This window comes from Fusarium solani (assembly GCF_023522795.1).
Source record: "Fusarium solani strain SB1 chromosome Unknown bctg00000003_1, whole genome shotgun sequence".
Lineage (NCBI taxonomy): Eukaryota > Fungi > Ascomycota > Sordariomycetes > Hypocreales > Nectriaceae > Fusarium > Fusarium solani.
The window spans coordinates 3,855,670-3,876,213 of NW_027072154.1; the positions used below are offsets into that span (position 1 = coordinate 3,855,670).

The 20,544-nt window shown below is 49.6% G+C and overlaps 7 protein-coding genes across 7 annotated transcripts; 2 read left to right on the forward strand and 5 right to left on the reverse strand.

The window, feature by feature from the left end:
- Positions 1–1,086: 1,086 nt before the first annotated feature.
- Positions 1,087–2,823, reverse strand: MRS44_006798 (uncharacterized protein; the record flags this gene model as incomplete). Its single annotated transcript, XM_046274511.2, has 1 exon — positions 1,087–2,823. The coding sequence occupies one exon, from the start codon at positions 2,821–2,823 to the stop codon at positions 1,087–1,089; it is 1,737 nt and encodes a 578-aa protein (XP_046139576.2).
- A 1,576-nt stretch (positions 2,824–4,399) lies between these two features.
- MRS44_006799 (uncharacterized protein) lies at positions 4,400–5,868 on the reverse strand (the record flags this gene model as incomplete). The annotated part of the gene is made up of 7 exons (XM_065621883.1): positions 4,400–4,556; positions 4,608–4,757; positions 4,808–4,856; positions 4,924–5,123; positions 5,169–5,341; positions 5,390–5,684; positions 5,738–5,868. The coding sequence occupies 7 exons, from the start codon at positions 5,866–5,868 to the stop codon at positions 4,400–4,402; spliced, it is 1,155 nt and encodes a 384-aa protein (XP_065477955.1).
- A 1,522-nt stretch (positions 5,869–7,390) lies between these two features.
- Positions 7,391–8,903, forward strand: MRS44_006800 (uncharacterized protein; the record flags this gene model as incomplete). The annotated part of the gene is made up of 4 exons (XM_046280482.2): positions 7,391–7,669; positions 7,733–7,867; positions 7,927–8,463; positions 8,520–8,903. 4 exons carry the CDS (start codon positions 7,391–7,393, stop codon positions 8,901–8,903), a joined length of 1,335 nt encoding a protein of 444 aa, XP_046139574.2.
- A 2,171-nt stretch (positions 8,904–11,074) lies between these two features.
- Positions 11,075–12,843, reverse strand: MRS44_006801 (uncharacterized protein; the record flags this gene model as incomplete). The annotated part of the gene is made up of 4 exons (XM_065621884.1): positions 11,075–11,157; positions 11,218–11,376; positions 11,440–11,631; positions 12,426–12,843. 4 exons carry the CDS (start codon positions 12,841–12,843, stop codon positions 11,075–11,077), a joined length of 852 nt encoding a protein of 283 aa, XP_065477956.1.
- Positions 12,844–13,513: 670 nt separating this feature from the next.
- Positions 13,514–15,397, reverse strand: MRS44_006802 (uncharacterized protein; the record flags this gene model as incomplete). The annotated part of the gene is made up of 1 exon (XM_046274510.2): positions 13,514–15,397. The coding sequence occupies one exon, from the start codon at positions 15,395–15,397 to the stop codon at positions 13,514–13,516; it is 1,884 nt and encodes a 627-aa protein (XP_046139571.2).
- Positions 15,398–15,759: 362 nt separating this feature from the next.
- On the forward strand, positions 15,760–17,553 carry MRS44_006803 (uncharacterized protein; the record flags this gene model as incomplete). Its single annotated transcript, XM_065621885.1, has 5 exons — positions 15,760–16,279; positions 16,369–16,471; positions 16,528–16,652; positions 16,706–17,335; positions 17,504–17,553. 5 exons carry the CDS (start codon positions 15,760–15,762, stop codon positions 17,551–17,553), a joined length of 1,428 nt encoding a protein of 475 aa, XP_065477957.1.
- A 179-nt stretch (positions 17,554–17,732) lies between these two features.
- MRS44_006804 (uncharacterized protein) lies at positions 17,733–19,758 on the reverse strand (the record flags this gene model as incomplete). Its single annotated transcript, XM_046280481.1, has 2 exons — positions 17,733–18,583; positions 18,654–19,758. The coding sequence occupies 2 exons, from the start codon at positions 19,756–19,758 to the stop codon at positions 17,733–17,735; spliced, it is 1,956 nt and encodes a 651-aa protein (XP_046139569.1).
- Positions 19,759–20,544: the final 786 nt, after the last annotated feature.

Here is a 20,544-nt window from a genome sequence, read left to right on the forward strand (position 1 = left end):
CGAGCTCTGATCCCGGGAGGGACCAGTTTAGGTTTTGTATCTCCGAGCTGAGGGCAGAGGCAACACAAGTGCGAAGCTGGTGTAATACCGCGACCGATCATTCAGGCAATGCTTGTCAATGAATGATTGGCCTGGCTGAAGATGGAGAGGTCGGACGCTCCACTATTAAGGAGGGAGCGCCGAATCTCACTCTCTTGGGAATAGCGTCGTCGGCCCTGGGAGCAGATCAGACAGCCATGATTGGATGGCGCTGGCACCCTTCAAGGTTGAGGGACACAACGAAGCAGGGATCTTAAGGCTAATGCCCCGAGCTCTTGGTAAATTTGCCCAAGTTTGTGGGACCGAGCATCATCTGCAATGCTTTGGATTGGCCTCGAAGTAGTTAAGCGTCTTGCCTTGTCCCTGTTGACATGCGTATTGACCCAGGTGGCTGTGTCGTACTCCGTACTAACGTTGGGCCTATCCCGCCGGACACCTTTGTCGCGCCATATTTCCGGAATGAAGCGGAGGCGGTGGAGGGACACAACAATCGAGTGGTGCTTACTCCAGGTCTCAGTAGAAGGATCAGCCCTATGGCGGATCGATCTGACACGCTGTGGCAGGGGTCTGGCATGATGATTACGACCCTTGACCTCGAATGTTGGGAACATCCCCGTTGGAGTAACAATAATCGATATCTGCAGAGGATATGTTGTCAGGTAAGCTGAAGGATGGCACAACCGCTTATCTGCCTCCGCACTCAAGTATCTCGAGAGAATAGATGAGAGGGAAGAAGTCTCGTGAGAGGGGGCCAAGACTCTGGGGAGTGTCTGGACTTGGACCGAACTTGAAGAGTCAGCATGAGACCCGTTTGCATCATCCACATAAGTCTCGGCATTCTTACCTGCAGGTAAGCGGCAACAAAGCATCACTGGACAAGGAAGGCTGCAATTCTCTTTTCAGATGACACAAGATAACTGATGTATCTTCTCTCATTCAAGTCTATATATTAACTCTTCCCTGCTACCCCTTTCCCCTTTGGTTTCCTAAGACAAACAGGATTGTCTTGGAAAGAACTCGGCAGTGCATCGTTCCTTTGCTGTGAGTTTAGATGACGTTGCCCTTGACCTGCTTGATCTCTTTAACGTTGATATCCTTCCATACAAGCGTCGCCACCAGACCAATAGCCCAAACCGCCGTGCTGGCAATCAGGATCATCTTTTGCGCATCACCATAAGCGTGCTGAACAGCCTCGCGGGCAGGGGTACCTTCAGGATACGCCAGCTGCGCCTCGACAGTGGCATAAATGTCAAACAGGTGAGGAAGGTCCTCGGCCGGAAGGTATTCGGCCAGCTTTTTGGGAAACACTCCTTGCCAGATAGCAGCGGCAATGGAGAGACCGATAGCGCCACCCACCTCAGAGAACATGGCTTGGATGGCGATGACAACAGCAATGTGCTGGTGAGAAGCGTTGGCCACCGCGGCGACACCACCAGCAATCATGACCACTCCACCGGCAAAGGAGATGAAGATCTGGCACATGACGATGTAGCCGATATCGATGCCAGGCTGGCGGAAGTGAATCATCAGGCCCACGCCAAAGATGCTCATGGGGACACCAAAGTAGAGGCACACAGGCTTATAGCGACCAGTGTGACGGATCAACCATCCCGTGAAGATACATAGTAAGCAAGAGCCAATGGTATAAGTCTGGGCGACGTAACTGGCGTGTGTGACGCTCAGGTTGTTGACAACCAGCAGAAACGAGGTGAAGTATGCGTTCCAGCAATAGTAACTCAGAAAGAGCACAAAGCCGATAACACAGGCACCGAGGAGTGTTGGGTCTCGGAGAAGAGTAAAAGGGATGAAGGTGACAGGGGCGAAGAATCTCTCCCAGATGACAAAGGCGACAATGAGAGCGAAGCCAAAGACAAGAAGACAGATTATGAGAGGTGCCCGCCATCCTTGTGCCTGCAACGAATAGATGTTGAAAGGTAGCAGAAATAGAGCCATGCCGCCGGACAACAGAAGAAGGCCAACGGCATCAAACTCGCGGCAGTAGTAGAGCAGAGACTCCAGCACTGTTCTCCCACTCTTGGTTTTGGGGAGCAGATTCTGCTTCTTAGCTTTTTGATGGTTGTAGGCAAAAATTCCAAAGAGGGGAATCGTCACGGCGGGTAGAAGGATTGCAAAGGTACCAAAGCACCAACGCCAGCCCGGTCCCTTGAGGTACGCCTCAGACATGGGACCAGCTACCCAGACCGTGATGAAGTTTGGTGTGCCGACGAAGGCGTTCACAAGACCTCGATTGCGTAGAGATGAAGAGTCGGCAATGAAGACGCTGATGGTGTACAGCAGAGCGTTGTTACCAACGGTGTAAAAGACCTGAGCGGCGGCGTAGGCTTCAACGTTGTTGCAGGCGGCCATCATGATGAGTCCGATGATGGCGAAGAAGACGGAGAGAAGGTATCCGTGGGGTCGGCCGAAAACGTCGAGGATCTTTGCGATGGTGAGCTTGAAGACGGCGCCGATGATGCTACTAAAGATCATGACGGTTGGCGTGAGAGAGTGCTGCGCAAAGGCCGACGTGACCCAGAGGTTGAGCGAGCCACCGACGCCTTGCAGAAGCATGTCGACAAAGTAGACGAACCAGATGATCACGTAGGCGGCGATGATGGATCGGGTCGTCCACACCGAGGTGAGAGCTTCGATCTTTTGAACACCGGCCTGGGCGTCTGGGTTGACGGGCTCTTCATTGTCGGTGCTGGAGGGCGACTCTCTGATGGCGCCGACCTCCTTCTCAGCCAAGTCGCTGGCGTGGACTTGATTTTGGACCTGGCCCATGGCGGTTGACTCTTGTAGCGAAGAGTAGAGATGAATGGTGCAGAAGAGGATCTGGATCGGCTCCTCTGGCCGGAACCAGACTCGACTATATGCATCTCTCTGAGCTTGTGGAGACAAGAAACAGCACCTGCACTAATTTTAAGAAAACTCGCTCATCTGAAGCCACCAACCCCCGTAGCATGTGTGGGCTTGAAGCTGATATTCATGTCGAACCAACAGACATGAACAGGGGCATCGGAGATCAAGCGTGCTGTGGGGGGTTCCCTGACGTTAAACAGGCGATGAATGGATACGTACCGTGAGTGAAAGGAGCCGTAGCGTACGCATCCTCTCTAGTTCTACGGTTACAATGCCTCTCCCGCAGACGCAATGTGCCCTTGGAGCATGTTGTCAAAGATGTTCGCAGGGGTCTGCGTCTAGCCCCGGCTCCACCAATAGCAACCACCTCGAACTCGCTCATCTTGTCAGCGCAGGATTCAAGCGTGGTGGGGGCATTAGAGCGACCTAACCATTAACGATGGATTTAATGGAAACTCGCTCAAGCGCCAAGGAGGGACTGAGAGTGTTTCTTTTCTCGTTCAAGCTTTGATGGCAGTTGAGCCAGTGAGAAATCGAGGGTCCCTAGATCTTCAGGTGCCTGTTTGTGGACAGTGGTCAGTTTGCAAGAGGAATCATGTCTGAATATCCACTCAGCTGCTGGGAATTAACCCTGCGGCTCCGATGTTCCACTGTGTTGAGAGGACAGGGAGATTACCAGCTTCGTAAACATCCAGATTAAGTTTGTTCGAGCTGCATAGCGATCTTCTGGCTCAGTTAACCCATCAAGGGCCGGGCTTCAACTATAATAAAGAACACATTGTCAACACATCATAGCATCATATCCCAATGCTAACATAGTGGCCTTGAGCTGCATAACAATAAAGCCCATGCCTTGTCTTCCCGTGCGATTGCTAGTCCTTGTTTAGGGATGAAGTGGAAGGTTAAGTAACTAATAAGGCTTTCAAGTATTTGAACCTTATCTAGAATGGCAGCAGGTCTCTAGAATTGGAATTGGTTGTTAAAGGAGGAAGACACACGATGTTTTCTTAGGATAGTTTAAGAAGGTGTCGCAGATTCTGGCGGAGCACTGCCTCCTAAGACAAGTTCAACATCCCTTGCCCGGTTTCCACCCTAAGGTGTTCCTCGGTTTCAAAAAAGTTCTACCATGTCATTTTCAGATAGAGTGAGTAATGGGGTAGCAGCCTGAACCTAGGTATTGGCCGTGGATAAACACAAACTCACTCAACGGTTGACAGTGAAGGGGATAGGATAATTAACATGATTGTGGTTGCCTCTATGTCACTTCCGGTATTGATATCTCGAAATACCTATACTTCCAATATGTTGGGAACTTGTCGTGTGTTTGGCATTGGGTTTTAATTTGTCACATATCAGGAACTACGTTCGTTGTCATTCTAAATTATCTTCAGCGATATTAAACTTGTATTCATATCGTTAGAGGCGTTTACTCATTTCCATTAGTGACTAAAGCAACAAAGCTGAAACCACGTTCATAGCCTATTATCCCCATTCCTCTCTAGTAATAGGCTAGCTGATTAGCCCAAGGGGCGTAAACCGCCTCCCTCAAAGGGGTTTCAAACAAATCCCGAATCTCGTCGAGGCTAAGTCCGGCGTTGATTGCAAGCTGAAGCATCACACGGGCCTGCTCAGCACCAACATAGCTTGAGAAGAAACTGGAGACATCGTCAGTATTTCAAATTCACAGGGAAGATGAGTCAACATACACGGGGCCAGGATTAATGGATGGCACGCCAGTTCCAGTGGTAGGTCGGGCGACAGCAACGGTTGGGATACCCTTCTTGAAGAGTTCCGCGGCAGCTTCTCGGGCACCGGGGCTGAGGGAAGCTGCTCCAGGGCCCATGACAACCAGACCCCTTTGGTTTAAGTCAGTATCAGGTGTCTTGATGTTTTCGGGTGAACTTACTTGGCGCCGTTAGCAACAGCTGCGTGCATCAGCGAAGCATCAAAGCCCTCTGTTTACCTATGTTAGCACTCAAGTCTATTCACAAAGATATCTTCAGTGCTTATGAGACAACGTACGGTGTCCGAAGAAAATGGCAACAGAAGGCAGTTCAGTCGTGTTGGTAACGTCGAAATAAGGCCGACCAGTTGGATAAGCTGGGCCGAAGTAGTAGAATGGCTGGCCACCCAAGAACGCTCCCAGATTGCCCTGTTCCAAGGACTTGAAGGTATCTGGAGTGTTGGCATTGAGCTTTGTGGAGTAGAATATCGAGGTAATTCTGCACCAGTTAATTAAGTTCTCCAGATGCTACGGTCCTGCTTACCGGTCGTTGAAAGCAATCAAACCTCCGCGGTTACGTGATGCGGGGGAGACAGCAGCAGCGACGGCCTGGTAAAAGTTTGAACGTCCGTCAGGAGAGACGTAAGTGTCTGGGCGCATGGCACCAGTAGCAATGAATGGTTTGGAGCAGTTGAAGGTAAGATCAACTCCAAAGGCCTACTAACAGTCAGCACACAGGCATGTATTAAGGAACAGTGAACTTACCGTCTCTTCAAGAGTGTTTGTGCCATGAAACATGATGGCACCAACGATATCCGAGTCTGGGTCACATAGCTGTCGGTTGGCGTGCTGGCTAATGTTGAGATAGAGCGACGAGTTCAAGCCCGAGCTGCCACCGGGGACGTTGAAGTTGACAACTGCCAACTGGGCGACATCCAGAACCTCTGAAACGTTGCCGATCAGCTGCTGTGGCGTGGGCCCAACTCCGGAACCGTAGTTGACATTGTCAAGTCGGCTATAGTTTGATGCGGAGAGGATGGTGCCTCTAGCGCTATAGATGCTGTATCTTTCTGTTAGTTCAAAGGAACAGCGAGAGGAAATTGGGGTACGCACACGACTTTTGGCAAAGACTTGTTTGTAGAGATCCATTCTAGGCCAGCGTCAAAGTCAGCCTGGACGGCGGGAACCAGAAGAGCTCCGAGGGCCAAAACCCGAGCGGCGGTATTAACAAAAGAAGGCAGCATATTGACAAGAGGTTATGGCTGTGGCTTTGGTCTCTTTCTGGAAGGGCATAATGATTGACGGGCATCTTGACGTATTTATGGAATATCGTATCGATCGTCATGTCCGATAACAACTTACCGACTCGAGCTCCGGCGTCGTCGGATGTTGTTCAGACCCCGAGCTACCATGAACCCCGCGGTTCTCCCATTAAGGTAACTTGATCCACCTCTTATCTCTTGATGGCCTGTTTAGAGTGATTCCCCAGCCGCCGAAACGTTGCCGTTTCTGGGGTCCTTATCGGATCTCTCGCCATCCCCGTCCAAATAAGAGTTGACTAGCAACTTTATAAATCAATGTCATAATGTTATCTCTGTATCGCTATCGAGGAAGCGGGGTGGTTGGGGTTCGCTTACCCAGTAGTCGGGATTTAGTGGTCTTGGCAAGTAATCAAGGTCTTATCGATGAGCAATTATCTCCGGACGGGCACGTCGGCTAAATGCTTCCATGCCAAGTTGTTCACTAGGTATTTTTGGCCTTAGTTTCTATAGACTATTTTAACTGTGGGACTAAAGTCTACAGGACCTGCATTTTAACCACGCATCTTTCCATTGCGCTTCTTCTTGTTTTGGATCTTTGCCCTGACCCTTAGGAAAAAGGTACTGGGGCACACCATTGCAGAAAGCCATGACACACACGGCACAGCGCAGTGACATGCAGCACAATGACTTTGAACAATTAAGCTCTTTACTAGTTACTAAAAATGGCATCGTCATCTTCATCATCCTGCCGAAGTCTAGGCGTCCACAAATCAAAGATTAGATCAAGAAAACATCCAACTCTCTAGAAAGACGTCAACAGAATATCCAGATACTTGGGGCCGTGCGTCATCTACAGATATACATCAGTACATGACTTCTTTTCGGTGCCGGGGGCTTCGCAGGTAAATGCATTCAAATATCAGTGTCTTTCATTACTTTTGATTGCGCCGAATACGTCTGCGGAATGAGGGTATTTGAGCTATGCGGCGTTAATGGCACGACGGAGATGTCTCGCGTTGGCCTTATTCTACCTCCCTCGGAGAAGAGAGTCTCTATTCCACAAAAAGTTCGGTTAAAAGGCATTCAGGTGGCGAATTCCATCTCAGGAATCGTAGGTCTCGGTTTTCTGACGCAAGATGGAGCTGGCACAATCACTCGGACAACAACTGGCATCATCAACAAGCCGCCATGTGGCGTTGGAGTCGCAACTTTATATCCACAAGTTGGATATAAGCTATCTGGGTTGATTATCGGGCTCGATGTAAGCCTTCCATTCTCACTCACGTTGAATAATTCTCACCACTCAATTCCTTAGGCGTGCAAATTTGTATCAGTGCAGCTACTAGAGCTCGAGGGTGATCCGGACACATCAAGGAGCGGCCCAGTTAGCGCGAAATGTGCCAAGCCTTGGTTCTGGCATCCTTTTGAGCCCAACCCAAGAGACAAGTCGACATCACTTCACATGCCTGCAGCGGATGAAGAAATCCCAACTTTTGTGCTGAACATGGACTTCGGAGGGGCTGACGGGAGCCGACTATCCCTCCTCAACCGCATTGTGGCTTTTCATGATGATTGCCATGACTCCTTGAGGGGATTTTCTTTCTTCTACACAGACGGAAGCGAGGAGGCTTTTGGGATAAGGGGGATCGTGGATACTGCAAGCAAGCGGTGGACATGCATAGAGCAATCACTTGCATTGAATGGCCCTGGGGGAGAGAGAATCGCAAAACTAATCTTTGAACATCGCCATACTGCCCTTGGCCAATATCTCCACGTCATCAAGGTGCGTCGTCTATGGCTATGAGCGTATGATGAGTAGTACGATTGAAACTAACGTGGGGCGTAGATGCTCACAAATCATGGCCGTACTCTGGAGTTTCGGCGTTGCAACCGCGGCTTGGATGACCGCGGGCTGGAAAAGGAAGAGTGCCTTGCTCCACCCCAAGGCAAGCTCATGACGGGAATTCTTGCCACTGTTCAGGTAAGCATCCATTCTAATAACATGCAGGCACGCTGCTCACCAAACCACTCTTGCTGAAGCTCCCAGTTGGATCACTTCAATCACTAGGCCTGAGCTCTCTGGCTGATGTGCCAAGTATGACCCCAAAATCTCATCGAAAGCCTACGAAGGCTCCATGCACCTTTTCAATGGACCAACATCACTGGGGAAAAACTCCACGAGTTCTTCAAAACTCCAGTAGCTGTTTCACGTCGGCTGTATTGTCCAAGATCCGACGTATCGGTCTGTCCGCAGGTATTCCTGGTCGATCACGGGGCCCCGGCCACATCTCTGGGCTTCGCTTCGAGTTTTGGGGCTCAGACGTACCAGTGTATGTTGGCCAATGGTTCCACGAGGTTGACATGTTATGTCTTGAGCCAGGTGAAAGGGTTACCAGTTTTACGTTCTTGCAAGCGCAGGAAAGCTCTCCAAACAACACCCAGCGCGAAAACAGCGGCAGGATCACTGGGATCAAAATCTGCAAGTCAGGAAGTGGTCAAAAAGAAGTCGAAATTTGCTTCGGGGACAGAGATGACATGCTTGCATACTCATTCACCGAGAACCCCTACGAAGAATTAGTGAGAATCCACCGCTGGGCCTTACATATCTCGGACTAATTCTAACATTCCCACAGGATGGCCTTGCATGGAGCTTTGATCACCAGTATGACTACATCTATGTCATCACTAGGTGTTCCAGGCCTCACGCAGGAACTGTTTTAGAGCTATACGGTATTATGGATGTGTGGCCCAACAGTCGCATTCCCGACAAGCTGTTCTGGAAGGCCCAGGATGATAAGGGAAATTGCTTACGCATTTCACATATTCACGCCTTTTTCAACGACTACAAACTCTCAGGTCTCGTATTCGCATATGGAAATGGCCAGATCCGCAGGCAGTCTGGGCATGTTGAGGGAGACAGAGCGTCAATGAGACTTGAGAATGATGAACGTATAACCAAGGTGGACTTTTTGACTGACTCACAGAGTCGAGACGAGATCATTGTAGGCCCGGATTGATTTATTTGTGACAAAGCTAACTGATGAACAGTTCCATACAAGCAAAAACAGAGCGTGCAGGCTCCATGCCTTGGATTCGCAAACACACATCCTTGGTGAGCTTCATAGTGCGAAAAGGCCTGTGACATCATTGTCCGAAGGGGCTTCCGCCACGTCGTTAGAGAGGTATGAAGCAACGGGCGTTGGAATTTGGTTGACAAGGAAGATTTTCCCAAGAGCTATGGGTATCGTGGAAAGGGCTGGGCCCATCTTGCAGAAGAAAATGTAAGAGCCGAGACGAATACGTAGCTACGTTTTAGAGTAACTTCCCAAAATCTTTATTAATATATGAGAACTCTCCTCTTCTTCTGGAGACAGAGAACTGACTGCTTGTGGTGGCAAACAGAGCGGGATTTATGGTAGACGTAATGATGAAAAAACACATGCAACAAAAGTGCTCAGAAAATGTTAGACCTCCCCTTCTTTCTTCTTTTGTGGACACTGACTAGGCGTGCTAGGTTCTGAGACGTGATTGCTTTGGCCACAGGAACAAAGCACATATGTATCACAACAGAATAGTGGCAAGCACCTGTAGCATAGAACATCACAACTGTAGATGGCATTGGCCGTCTATAGAAGTAACCGTAAAATGATAGTCGCTTAGCCATATGTAGGAAGACACATCAACCTCGGCGCGAAACGACATGGAACTGAGCCGGACTCGGGAAGAAAGATGCAAGAGTAAGTATTTGCACCCAGGTTACTTGTAACCACGGTGCTGCTGCGATGGAAGTCGAAAGTAGTTGATTCCCCTTTCGCGGTTCCTCACGGGCTCCGTCAAGTGGGCTTTGCTGATATCTGTAGCGCTCAAACTTAGTCAAGGTCATCTGAATACAGTGTTGAGTGACAATCATACCACAAGAGAGATTAGAATTCTCGATGCCAATGCAACGCCCCAGGTAGATACCGCAGCTTTTGGTAACTCCGTCCGAGTCTGATAGCGTTGCATAAAGCACGGGGGCACCAGCCACCGTAAGGATCCTTGTCAAGTCTGATGTCCTTGGCTTCAAGAGAGAAGTCTAAGCGAGGGATTGACATGTTAGCATACAGCATCTATTCTGCAAGGGGTGGAGGCTCACTACTGCCACCCCAAGAAAGAACTCCGTTATTATTCCCGATATAGAGATCGAGGTCGAGGCTTGCGTCTTTCCATGTACCATCAACCGAGATAAAGGCTTTGAGATAGCGGTCATTTTCGAGCCTGACATTTTTGGCTGAGAGGTGGAAATTCATTGTGGGATTCATGATAGATTTTAAAAGCCCTTGCAGAGCGTTGAGAGCGAGTATGCTGGCTAGTAAAAGGAGAAGCTAAGTGTTAGATAGGAAATCTGGGTGTCGAATGAAGCACAAAGTCGGAGAATGGGAAGAAGAAGGGTTAGAAGGCCTTAAATAGATTTATAGCAGACGTGACAAAGAGACCCTTACTCCATGGTCATTGAGAATTGTTCAGTCAAGACGATGGAAACGTGAAATGAGGCACAAGGTGTCACTCCTTCAACACCAGTACATCAGACACCTAATAATGTTAGCACCCATCCGGCAAAAGGGTTTGGGTAGCTTAGTAACACCATTACCGGTAATTTGACGAGCATTTGTGCCGCGATTAACTTCGGGACATTGCTGATGTGGCATTTTCAGCCTATAGCAAGACCAGATGGCTGTTGCATAACTCTGATCAAGAAACAATGTGAATTTACCAGATAGGCACATGGACATAAGCGGCTGCAGATCATCTGATAACCAGTTCCAAAGTGCCTACTCAGTGGCCTTTGATTCTTAAACCGCTGAGCTAAGAGGGCATTAATGGGTGTATAGCCTGTAAATTCGACTGAACAGTTTTCTTCATGCTTCCTGTTACCCAAGATCGGGACTTCTTAACAGCTATTCCAACTGTCGATAATGAATATCTTCCGAAGGGCCTCAGACATTATGTATTACTAAAACCTGGAGGTTATTGGCTTTCTACGGAGGCGATCATGGGAGACAGTATTTGCTGACACAGTATCAGAGCACCGTCCGCAAACAGGTCTGAGAAGACTAAACGACAAGCTAGACTCAAGCCACAAGTGCACATCCTTGAGCCATGCTATACTTGAAACTAGGCCACCAACCCTGCCTCGGGAGTTGGTTGGCTAAGTGTAGGGCAACGCCTGAAAATACAGGATCCCCTGAAGGTTGTTCCTCACCGGTTCTGTCCAGAATCGCATGTCGGGAGCTGCAGGCCTCCATGTCAGTCAATGTAAATATAAACGGGAACATTAAGTGGGAGACATACTGCAAACAAGTGTATTATTATGTACACCGATGCACTGAGCCAGGTTGATGGCGCTATCCCTACTATCCCACCCATGGTCTAAAAGTGTTGCATGAAGGATAGGGGTCCAACCGTCGGGGTCCTTCAATAGCCGGATGTTCCTGGCCTCCCAGGAAAAGCCTATGAGAGGGTTTGACAGATCAGTCAGTGCAAGTTAATAGGTGGTGAAGGATCAGGGCTCACCCCTACAACCCCATATGGGGCGGCCATTGTAGTTCCCGATGAATTGGTTGAGGTCGAGGAACACAGTGCACCATCGGCCATCCATGAAGATAGTGGCGCCAAGACAGTGGCCTTGCAAGAGCTGGATATCTGCGGTGGCGAGGTGAAAATTCATGCTGAGCTTTTGAACCCAGTTGAGAGTGGTAGAAGTGACTGTGTTAGCTAGTGTAAGATTGGTGCTGTATCAAGAGCTTTGTTGAAGGAGAGAAAGGGTCGGCCTTAAATGCGTCTTAGGTATAGGTGATTTAGAGTATAGAGTCTTGCCTCATTGTCACTGTTGAGTCAGGGGGATGGAAATAAGGGCACAGACATAACATATCACAGCTCCAACACCAGTATATAAGACACTGAGTGAACGTTGATCCCCGCTTTAAGTATGAGGACGATAACGTGAGTAGGAAGAAGTGGTGGGGCCAGGAGTGCCCAAACGGTAGATTCAAGAGCGCGTGAGCGACTGTGAAGCTTGAGAGGAAACGTGAGAGAAAAAGGAACTGTTTCTTTGAGCCCTGTTACACAACATCATAACTTCCTAAGCGCTATTCCAACTCTCCTAATACTTATTCCGCCTCACAAGGACATACGGTAGACACAATGTGTTAAGATGGTGAGTTCACTCGCTAAAAAGCTATGTAGGCAGTGAAAGAGTGATACCCATATCTTTGCACCATTGTGAACTTGGTTGCGTCTTTAAAGAGGTCACTACCCATAATACCAGCAAACACCGATACAGGCAAATGCTAATCTTTATAAATAAACGTGAAATAAGTAAAATCAAGGCTTTAAGTTTAGATTAACCTTCGGTTAATCGAAGCTAGGATAGCACTTGAAAATACAGGACTGCCTGTCGTTCATTGACCACCGGCTCAACCACGAATCGCATGTCGGGAGCTGGAGGTCTTAGAATTAGTCAAACTCTTATAAAGGGAGATGAAAAGGGGGAACCCTACAGCAAACAAGGGCACCGTTCTCTATGCCAATGCACTGGGCCAAGTTGAGGGCGCTGCGTAGGGCCCGACCACGAGAATCCATGGAGGTTGCATACAGCGTGGGGCACCAGCCGTAGACAGCCTTGGCGAGTTCGACCTTGGTAGATGACCAAGAGAAATCTAGGGAGAATTTCAAGGCTTGGTTAAACTCTTTGGCGGTAAGGGATAGGGGCTCACCCTTGGCACCCCAGACAAGGCAACCCTCGCTGTTCCCGATGTACTGGTCCAAGTCAAGCGTCACCTGCTTCCAGTCCCCATACCAAGAAATGTAGGCCCTCAGAAAGTGGCCTTGTATGAGTTCGATCTCTTTGGCGGCGAGGTGGAAGTTGATTTTGCTCCGTATGAGCAGACTCGGATCTTCTGCATCGTATTCGTCCATGTTGGGCACCAGATGAGAGAGAGGATGAAAGCTGGATCAAAAGTCGAATTGAAAGTGAAGGGTGGGGGGGCTTGAGACGGTCGTATATAGATTTCTAGTAGACGTGATAGAGAGAGTCTTGCCGCATGGTCACTGCTGAGTCTGGAAGATAAAACCAGCAGGGTAGGCGCACCAGACACCAATGCATGAGATACCCGGGCACCTGGATGCTCATGAGATGAAAGTGTATAATTGACTCTGTTATACTATTGCAGGTCATTTCTCAGCTGTCTTAGCTGTCACTGAGTTCATCACCTTGATGTCAAACTTAAGGCCCATGGCGGACGCAGGAGAACTCGTCTGCGCAGCTGCTGCGTCATAATCGAAGCACAATATCTAACGCCCTGACATGGTCATGGATTGATAGTGAAAACCCCTAGACAACCTGCTAGGAAGACTCTAAAGCAGTCACAGGCTTATGCTTAGAGGCGATGACTAGCCACAGAAGAAATGGAAGGGCCAACAATTTCCAACACGGCATGTCCAGGAACCATGAATAGCTGCGTAATTTGAGAATGAAGGTGGAACAGTCTCATCCACGGGTATACCTTTGTCGCAATGAAGCATTTTATCAGCAAAGAAGTAAGCTATTTGGCACATGACGGTGATGATAATCGTCAGTCCATTCCTGCTAGCCAAACCCACTGCCCAATCGCTGTTCCAACTGTCTTAAGCCTCGTTCCGTCTCCTGTAATGCCTCCACCACATCCACAAGGAAGGTTCCCTGCAGCTCTTCGCTGGCGAGATCACTTTCCCCCAACCCAAAGTCACAGCCTAGACACTTGCGTACTATGGTCGAGAACCTTGGCCCCATCCGATTTCGCAAGAGCGGTGTCTGAGCCAGCTTCTCGGCGGCATCGTAGTCAGTTTGATGTTGAGGGGGAAGGGTTGAAAGTAACCGGCTTCGAAGATGTGGCCATGGTTGACTATATCCCAGCTCGAGGAAGATTATGCCTAGGCGAAAGAGAATCGCATTACGGGCCAGTGAAGAGGGTGTTGGCGTTGAGAAAACTCGGCTACTTGCCTTGGGAAGGCTACCTACGGGTTTGCGGTCTAATCCCTTGCGATTTGTGGTTTCAGGGGTTGTAGAGAAGCCGACCCGAAAGTATGGACTTGTCGATGAGATGGAGCTGGCGTCCTCCAGGATGTCCCCACGTCCACAAAAGAGTACCTGTCTACTCTCCCAAGTCTTTGGTAGCCAGGGCGTAGAGTGATATTGCAGGACAGCAGTGGCCAGGGAGCCGGCAAGATGGACCATGGCAGTTCTTGGAAGGCTTCGGGTAAGCTCGTCCTCAGATATCCACGCGATGATGTCTGCCAGAGACGTTTGTTGCCCTGGTGGCTGTCTTTCAGGAGGCGGAAGATAGAAGCGGTGAAGTCCAGCGTATGTGATGTAACCGACGCAGTTAGAGGAACATATCGGTCTTGGGATCTGAAAGTGTCGACAGAGGTCTTCGATCATCTCGAGATCGATGATAGAATCCGAGTTGCTTGTCTGGCTGCTGTTGGCTGAACTCTCGGCACCGACGCTTCCAGATGGCTCAAGACATGCCTGGTGAGCATGCTCTGCTATCTTTTGCATCGTATGTTCCCAGGCGTCTTTCTCACTCGTTCCAGACTGTGTCCACTTTCCAGTCTTTGAAGTTTTTGTGTCGACTGTTTCGACCTCTAACCAGATTAGTGCGTCGGCTGCTTTAGCAGACCCGGCTTCGCAAGCAATGGCGATGTCGAATTTTATACTGTTCTCTGCCCCTTTTGACTTTCCGGACTTATGGAAATCAACAAGAGAGATGCTTGCGGCGTGTCTAGGATGTGTTGTGCAGCACCATCTCTGAGCAAAGATGTTGTACAGTCGAAGTGATGCTGACTGGATTTGCCGATACCTATCGAGGTTCCTAGACTGACTTGCTCTTGGTCGTATTGTAGGTTCTTTGGCTGGTATACTTTGCATCTCCTTGAGCTCGCTGATGATCCGAGTCGTTAATTCATTAAAGTCAGCTGTAAAGTCCCGTAACTCCTTGATGGAGTCTTGAACTTCGCCCTTTCTCCAACACAGTCTGAATCGCATTCGCAGTTGTTTCAACATCTCTCTTGAGGGTAGAGAGTCAACCGGCACGACGTTCGTTATCCGAAAGGCTTCCACCTCGAGACATATCGCCGTGACGGATGAGAGAACCTGATCAAGCGTAGCCTTCCAGGACGCAAAGGTGTCTCCGAGTGACTCGAGGCGCTGCTCGCTGTTGATTGTTTCAAGCTTCAACGTCTCCCATGTTTCTTGGCTCCTTTCGGAGAGCAACCCGCGTGCGGTTTCTGGATCGTTGGTAATTGCTGTGAGGAGTTTTATGATGTTTCCCCTGAAAAGGGTCTTTTGTGTCTTGAGAATTGTATCCAATTTGACCAGTTCTTTTGAGTAATGGCGGAAGGTGGTGAAGCCTTTTGATAGGTCCCAATATCGATCGTAGGCCTCAAGCACAATGGGGACGCCAGCCAGGACCGTCCCAACGATGAACTCCATGATGAGCAAGGACTGAAACCGTAATATTCGTTAACTTGGAGACCACAACACTAGAAACATTGTCGTCGACTGGCCTGGAGAGGTTGAAATTGTAGGTCTACAGTGGTGTTTCAGCTGATGCCAAGTGAGGGGTTTATGAGTGAGGCAACCAATCACCCACCTCACGTGCCCAGCCCTTTATCTGCGGTTGTGTGATACGACTTCATCCTTGCTCATACATCCCAGCAGCCGTATATTCACTACATATGTGAGATTCTCTGGCAAAGGGTCAAACTTGTCCAATAACACGGAGAGTTCACTAGTGAATCATAAGACTCAAAATCTTTCCGTGCCCGTGCGACAGCCCTATGCCACGAGCAGCCATGGGGTCAGACCCTCCTGATGCCCTGATTGGCAACTTATTCAACGTTATTTTGGGCTCAATCGTCAATGCACACCGAAAACTCACATCGACCGAGCAGTCACGACGGCTACGCAGCGAATCAGAACGATTCTTTCTCTGGGGAGACGGCGTCTCTGCTGCTAACGGTCAGCTGGATAAAGCTCTCCCTCCATCTTCTGAGCTTTATCAGACTGTTCTGTCGGCTCTGTATGAACTTGGAAAAGTGATCGATGTCGACTTGGCCCAGGTGATTGCTCCAGCACGGCCAGCCGATCCTGCAGACACTCGCGACCTTCGACTACTTCTAGAAGAGGCCAGAGCTATTCTTGGCGCACCCAACGCTACAGAAGACTTTGAGAGTCTTTCAGATGACGAGAATATCCCATACAGCTTGGGAGACGCTCTTGATGACATGGCAACATACATCGACTGCCTTATGGATCTCTCTTCCCCCTTGAAAACATCCTCGTATACCCCGAGTCTATTCGGTCTGAGTCTACGTCGATTGAACCCGCTATTGTTGATTTTAATGGCATGAAGCCGACTCGCCCTAGTGGTTCTTTTATCAGCTCCTATCGCACATATGTAGGCGTTGAAATGCCTCGACTCTCCTCGCCCACGATGCCCGTCGATGGCAACCCCCTTTACCTCGAAACTGATGATAGTGGTCTGCCCCACTTCCAAGCAACAATGTATGATTTATTTTCCTTCCTCTTATCGTTTAAAACTTCTCACACTGGTATCTTAGAACTCTATTCGAAGGCACTCCCCGAGAACGCGTAGTCCACTTGGGCCCCTGGGAAGTACAGGAGTCAAACGAGCGTCGAGTCATCTGGCAAGGGGCGAATCAAAACGAGATTCTCGAGCATTACTGTGTGACCATTTCTCTTAAACCATCCGATCCTAGCTAACTTTAACAACTGTAGTTCCTTCGAATGACCCGTCGGATGTTCATCCACATACGCTCCATGCCCGCCATCGGCCTTACAATGAGCCTGTGGATATGGAGCGATATCTAACATTCCAAGAGCCCCACCGTATTCGACACATCAACGGTGAGGGAGTCTGCATCCACGACGAATTTATCAGCGTGAAGTACGAGTTTTCGTCGGTCGAGTCCTCAATGCAGTTTCAGGAAGATGCACGGCGAAAGGACCTCGTCGATTTCTACGATACGGATGTCGTCTGGACCAACATTCACGGCCGCACCGACAGTTTCGGCAACGTTAGGGGTGTAGCAACGATCCAACGACTCAAACTCTGGAGAGATCGATTTACTAGCCTCTACTCACTCAGCATCTATCAGAACAAAGCCAACCGTCAATATCGTGACTACAATCTGGGAGATTTTCACGTCGAGATCAGCCATAGAGACGACAGGGCGAAACGGCTACGGCTTAGAGCTTTGCTTCAAGATGGAGATAATGGCCGCCGCCCGATCACAACAAATCGGCTGCAGCTTGGCAGAAGGGGTAATGAAGTTTCGGAATCCCGACTACCGATACAGTCGACAGACAGCATACGATACTTGGCGATCCAGTTTTCTGAACGTACAGGTAATCTCCCTCTTTCGGGCAATTTTTCTTTCTTGTCAGTTACTAATACCCTCAGCGTACCGACGATTCATAGAGACGTGGGGGGCCTGCCACAGTCCAGACAGCCTATCCAACCAGCTCCAGTTACCATTACGGGGGGTCATGCCCACATATCTTACCCAGGAACAGCCCCAAAGAGGCACGATGAACTTGAGCCCGGGGCCCTCCAACTTGGCTGAGGCAACAGAATCATCAAGTCGGCAAGAATAACTGCGAGGCTCCAGGAAAGCAAGCAGGCAGGGTCTGTGGCAATGAACAACATGACGCTCTCCACAAGAGTCTCAACAAGAGTCATAATTGACGTAAGGGGGGCCATTTGCACCTCTATCAACTTCAAAACACTAATTCCAAATGGTATCTAGACTATGTACACCGGGATACGACTCGCATACGCATCACTCTTGCTAACCTGGATGTCCATCTTGTGGAACTCATGCAGCTGCAGCCAGCACAGCATGCGGAACACAAGCGTGCACCAGATCTCGTTGACCTGGACCTCGGATATCGGCTCTGGAGCCTTCACTCCGGCTTCTCCGGCTTTTCCTGAGTTGACTGAGCCCCTTCTGGCCCGTCTGGCCTGTCTCTTCTTGCTCTTGTCGTCTTGCTCTGTAAGGATCCGGGTCACGTTCTGACGGACGGTTTCAAAGTACATCTGGATTAGGAGGGATTCCTTCTCGTTGACAAATGCGGAGTCGATGTCGTCAATGGTAATGGGTCCATCCTCGTCATCCTCGCTGTCTTTCTTCGCATTGTCCTTAGTGCTGGTGGTCGTGTCCTTCTTTTCGTTCAGGATGTTGAGGATCTCTTGGATGTGTATGCGCAAAACCTTTCGAACCAAGGAGAATGTGGCCGGCTGGAAGAACTTGTCACAAAGCTGAATACCCGTGCGAAGATGGTTGAGCTCATTGACAAGGTTCACACCGCTGATGTCTTCACTAATGCTCACAAGCGTCGAAGAGGAAGCTCGCAGCTTGGTGAAGTGGCTGTCGTGGCTGTCGGCCCAGTCGAGGATATCGGCAACTTGCTTGCTGTCCTTCAGGAGCTTCTCGCCTTTAAGAGCTCTCAGAGAAGCAAGAAACTCGGCCATGAGTGTGGGCATGGAGGAGGTGTTGGGGTCCCAGTAGAAGACGGTCGGGTTGGGAAGCATACGAAAGACGGTGTCTTCGACGTGGAGGGTCTTTCCCACCATTCCCAGGATCTCGAATGGAACTGCTCTACTGTTAGTACATGTCTTTTCTACAAACTTGTTCCAGTACAGAAACGTTTCAATAGTACTTACTGGGAAAGATGTGGCTATGGCGGGCTTGATCAAGGTTCTTGCGGAAGTAGTTGACCGTGTTGATGTCGCATCCAAACACCTCAAGAGTGTGTGCAATCTCTGAGAGGCTTCCCAGTTGCAGACTTCCAACATCCTTGGGCTCATCGGCGTAGACCTTGTCCTGGTCAGGTGCCAAGAAGATGGTGGGTGCAATACCGAAGCAATATTTCTTGACGTCGTAGTTGGGGATGACGCGGTTCTGCTTGAACCATGTTGGTCCTTGCTTTTGGAAAGTAAACGTGATTCCTAGGCCGTCGAGGTATGAGCCGTAGATGACGAAGCCGTTTCCTTGCGCGCGATATTGATCATTGTTGAGGTCGAATTGTCTCCAGTAAATGCCCAACATGGCAGCAATCTCAACCAAGTGAGAGATGGTTGTCGTGGCATAAGGCTTTGAGAGGTTATTAGGCATGCTGTCCCAAGTACGTCTCTTCCTCTGCATGCAGACCACCATAGAGTGACGCGGATCTGGGGCTTTGGGAGGTGCCGAGTTGTTGCGGAGAAGTCTTGGACCATTCGTGTTGTACGAGTCCTCAAGCTTGGACTTTTGCCAGTCCCGTGATTCTTTTTCCATGCGGCAGACGGCCATCAGAAGGGCGTACCAGGTAGCCTTTTCGTTGTCGGCGGTGTGCACCACCTGCTGCTGGCTCTGCTTGAATTGCTTGTCAAATTCCTCCATCTTGGATGTGTACTGAAAGTTATCCTCACCGCCGTCGAGGCGGATGATCTTTCTGTCCTTGTCTTCGGTGAGCTCGTCGTCACCCAGGGGACCTTTGTGGTTTTCGGGCCTTGCGACAAATATGACGGGCACCTCAAACTGAACCTCGAAGCGGAATTCGGTCCAGAGCATCTGTCGTCGCGCAAAATTCGCCCATTTCCCTATCACGGCTGGACTGCATGAGGAGAAGCCCGTGGCAGAAGCAAAATACTGCTGGAGGGCTTGGAGGATGGCGATGACGAAGGCGAGAACCGAGATGACCAACGCCACGACAGCGACGATGAGCTCGGTGTTGTCGTCGCCATTACCTGAAGAAGTCGGCGTCGGAGAGCCGGTCTCGGAAGACATAGTTCAGAACTGAGATAAAGCCAAGGTTTGGCGGGAACAGTGACATTCCAGTGACGAAGAAAAAGGTTGTATTCAAGACAGAAAAGTCTTGGAGGTGGGGATGTTTAGGTTGAAGGGCCAACACCACTTCGCCTCGTCTCACCCATGTTACACACCCCTTTGTAATTACAGGTGGCGGTTCCGTTGGTCAATGCCCCCCCGGGCGTCTGTTCGCGCAGCAAGCTGAATGGGGCTGAGCAGAGCAGGGTATTCGTTAGCCAATCACAGGCGGAACTGTGCCGCTTCAATTGTGATTTATTGTGTTTGTGCGTCAGCAGCCGACAAGGGGTCATGTCAAGCACCCGCTTTGACTGGTCAGATGCCCTGGAAAACTCCGCTTGCTTACTGCGGCTGGAAAGAAGGCATCAGGGATGTGGAAGCGACTGGCTGATGGCTCACGTCAGTGTAATCCAGGGCTCAACTTGCTATAAAACATGCCGCGTTGAAGAGCCTCAGAGTCTGTCTGTCGTCGTTGCGGAGCCTATGGAAATATTGGCCTTGGTTAAGGCACTTGACTACTCGAAGCACAGATTTTTTTGTACCGTCGATTGTGCGTATTCCCAATAATGTAACCTAGCCTAGGGGAGACTGCTGTTACTCCAGCATTACCCTGGTTCATCATAATAGCCGGCCCTGATTTTCGTCCCAAGCTCACTATGTCAGCGATTTATGTTTTGTACTCCAAGATTGCATTACGCACTATCTTTCATAGTCAGGTAAATATCAGTCGTAAAAAGAGTACGATAA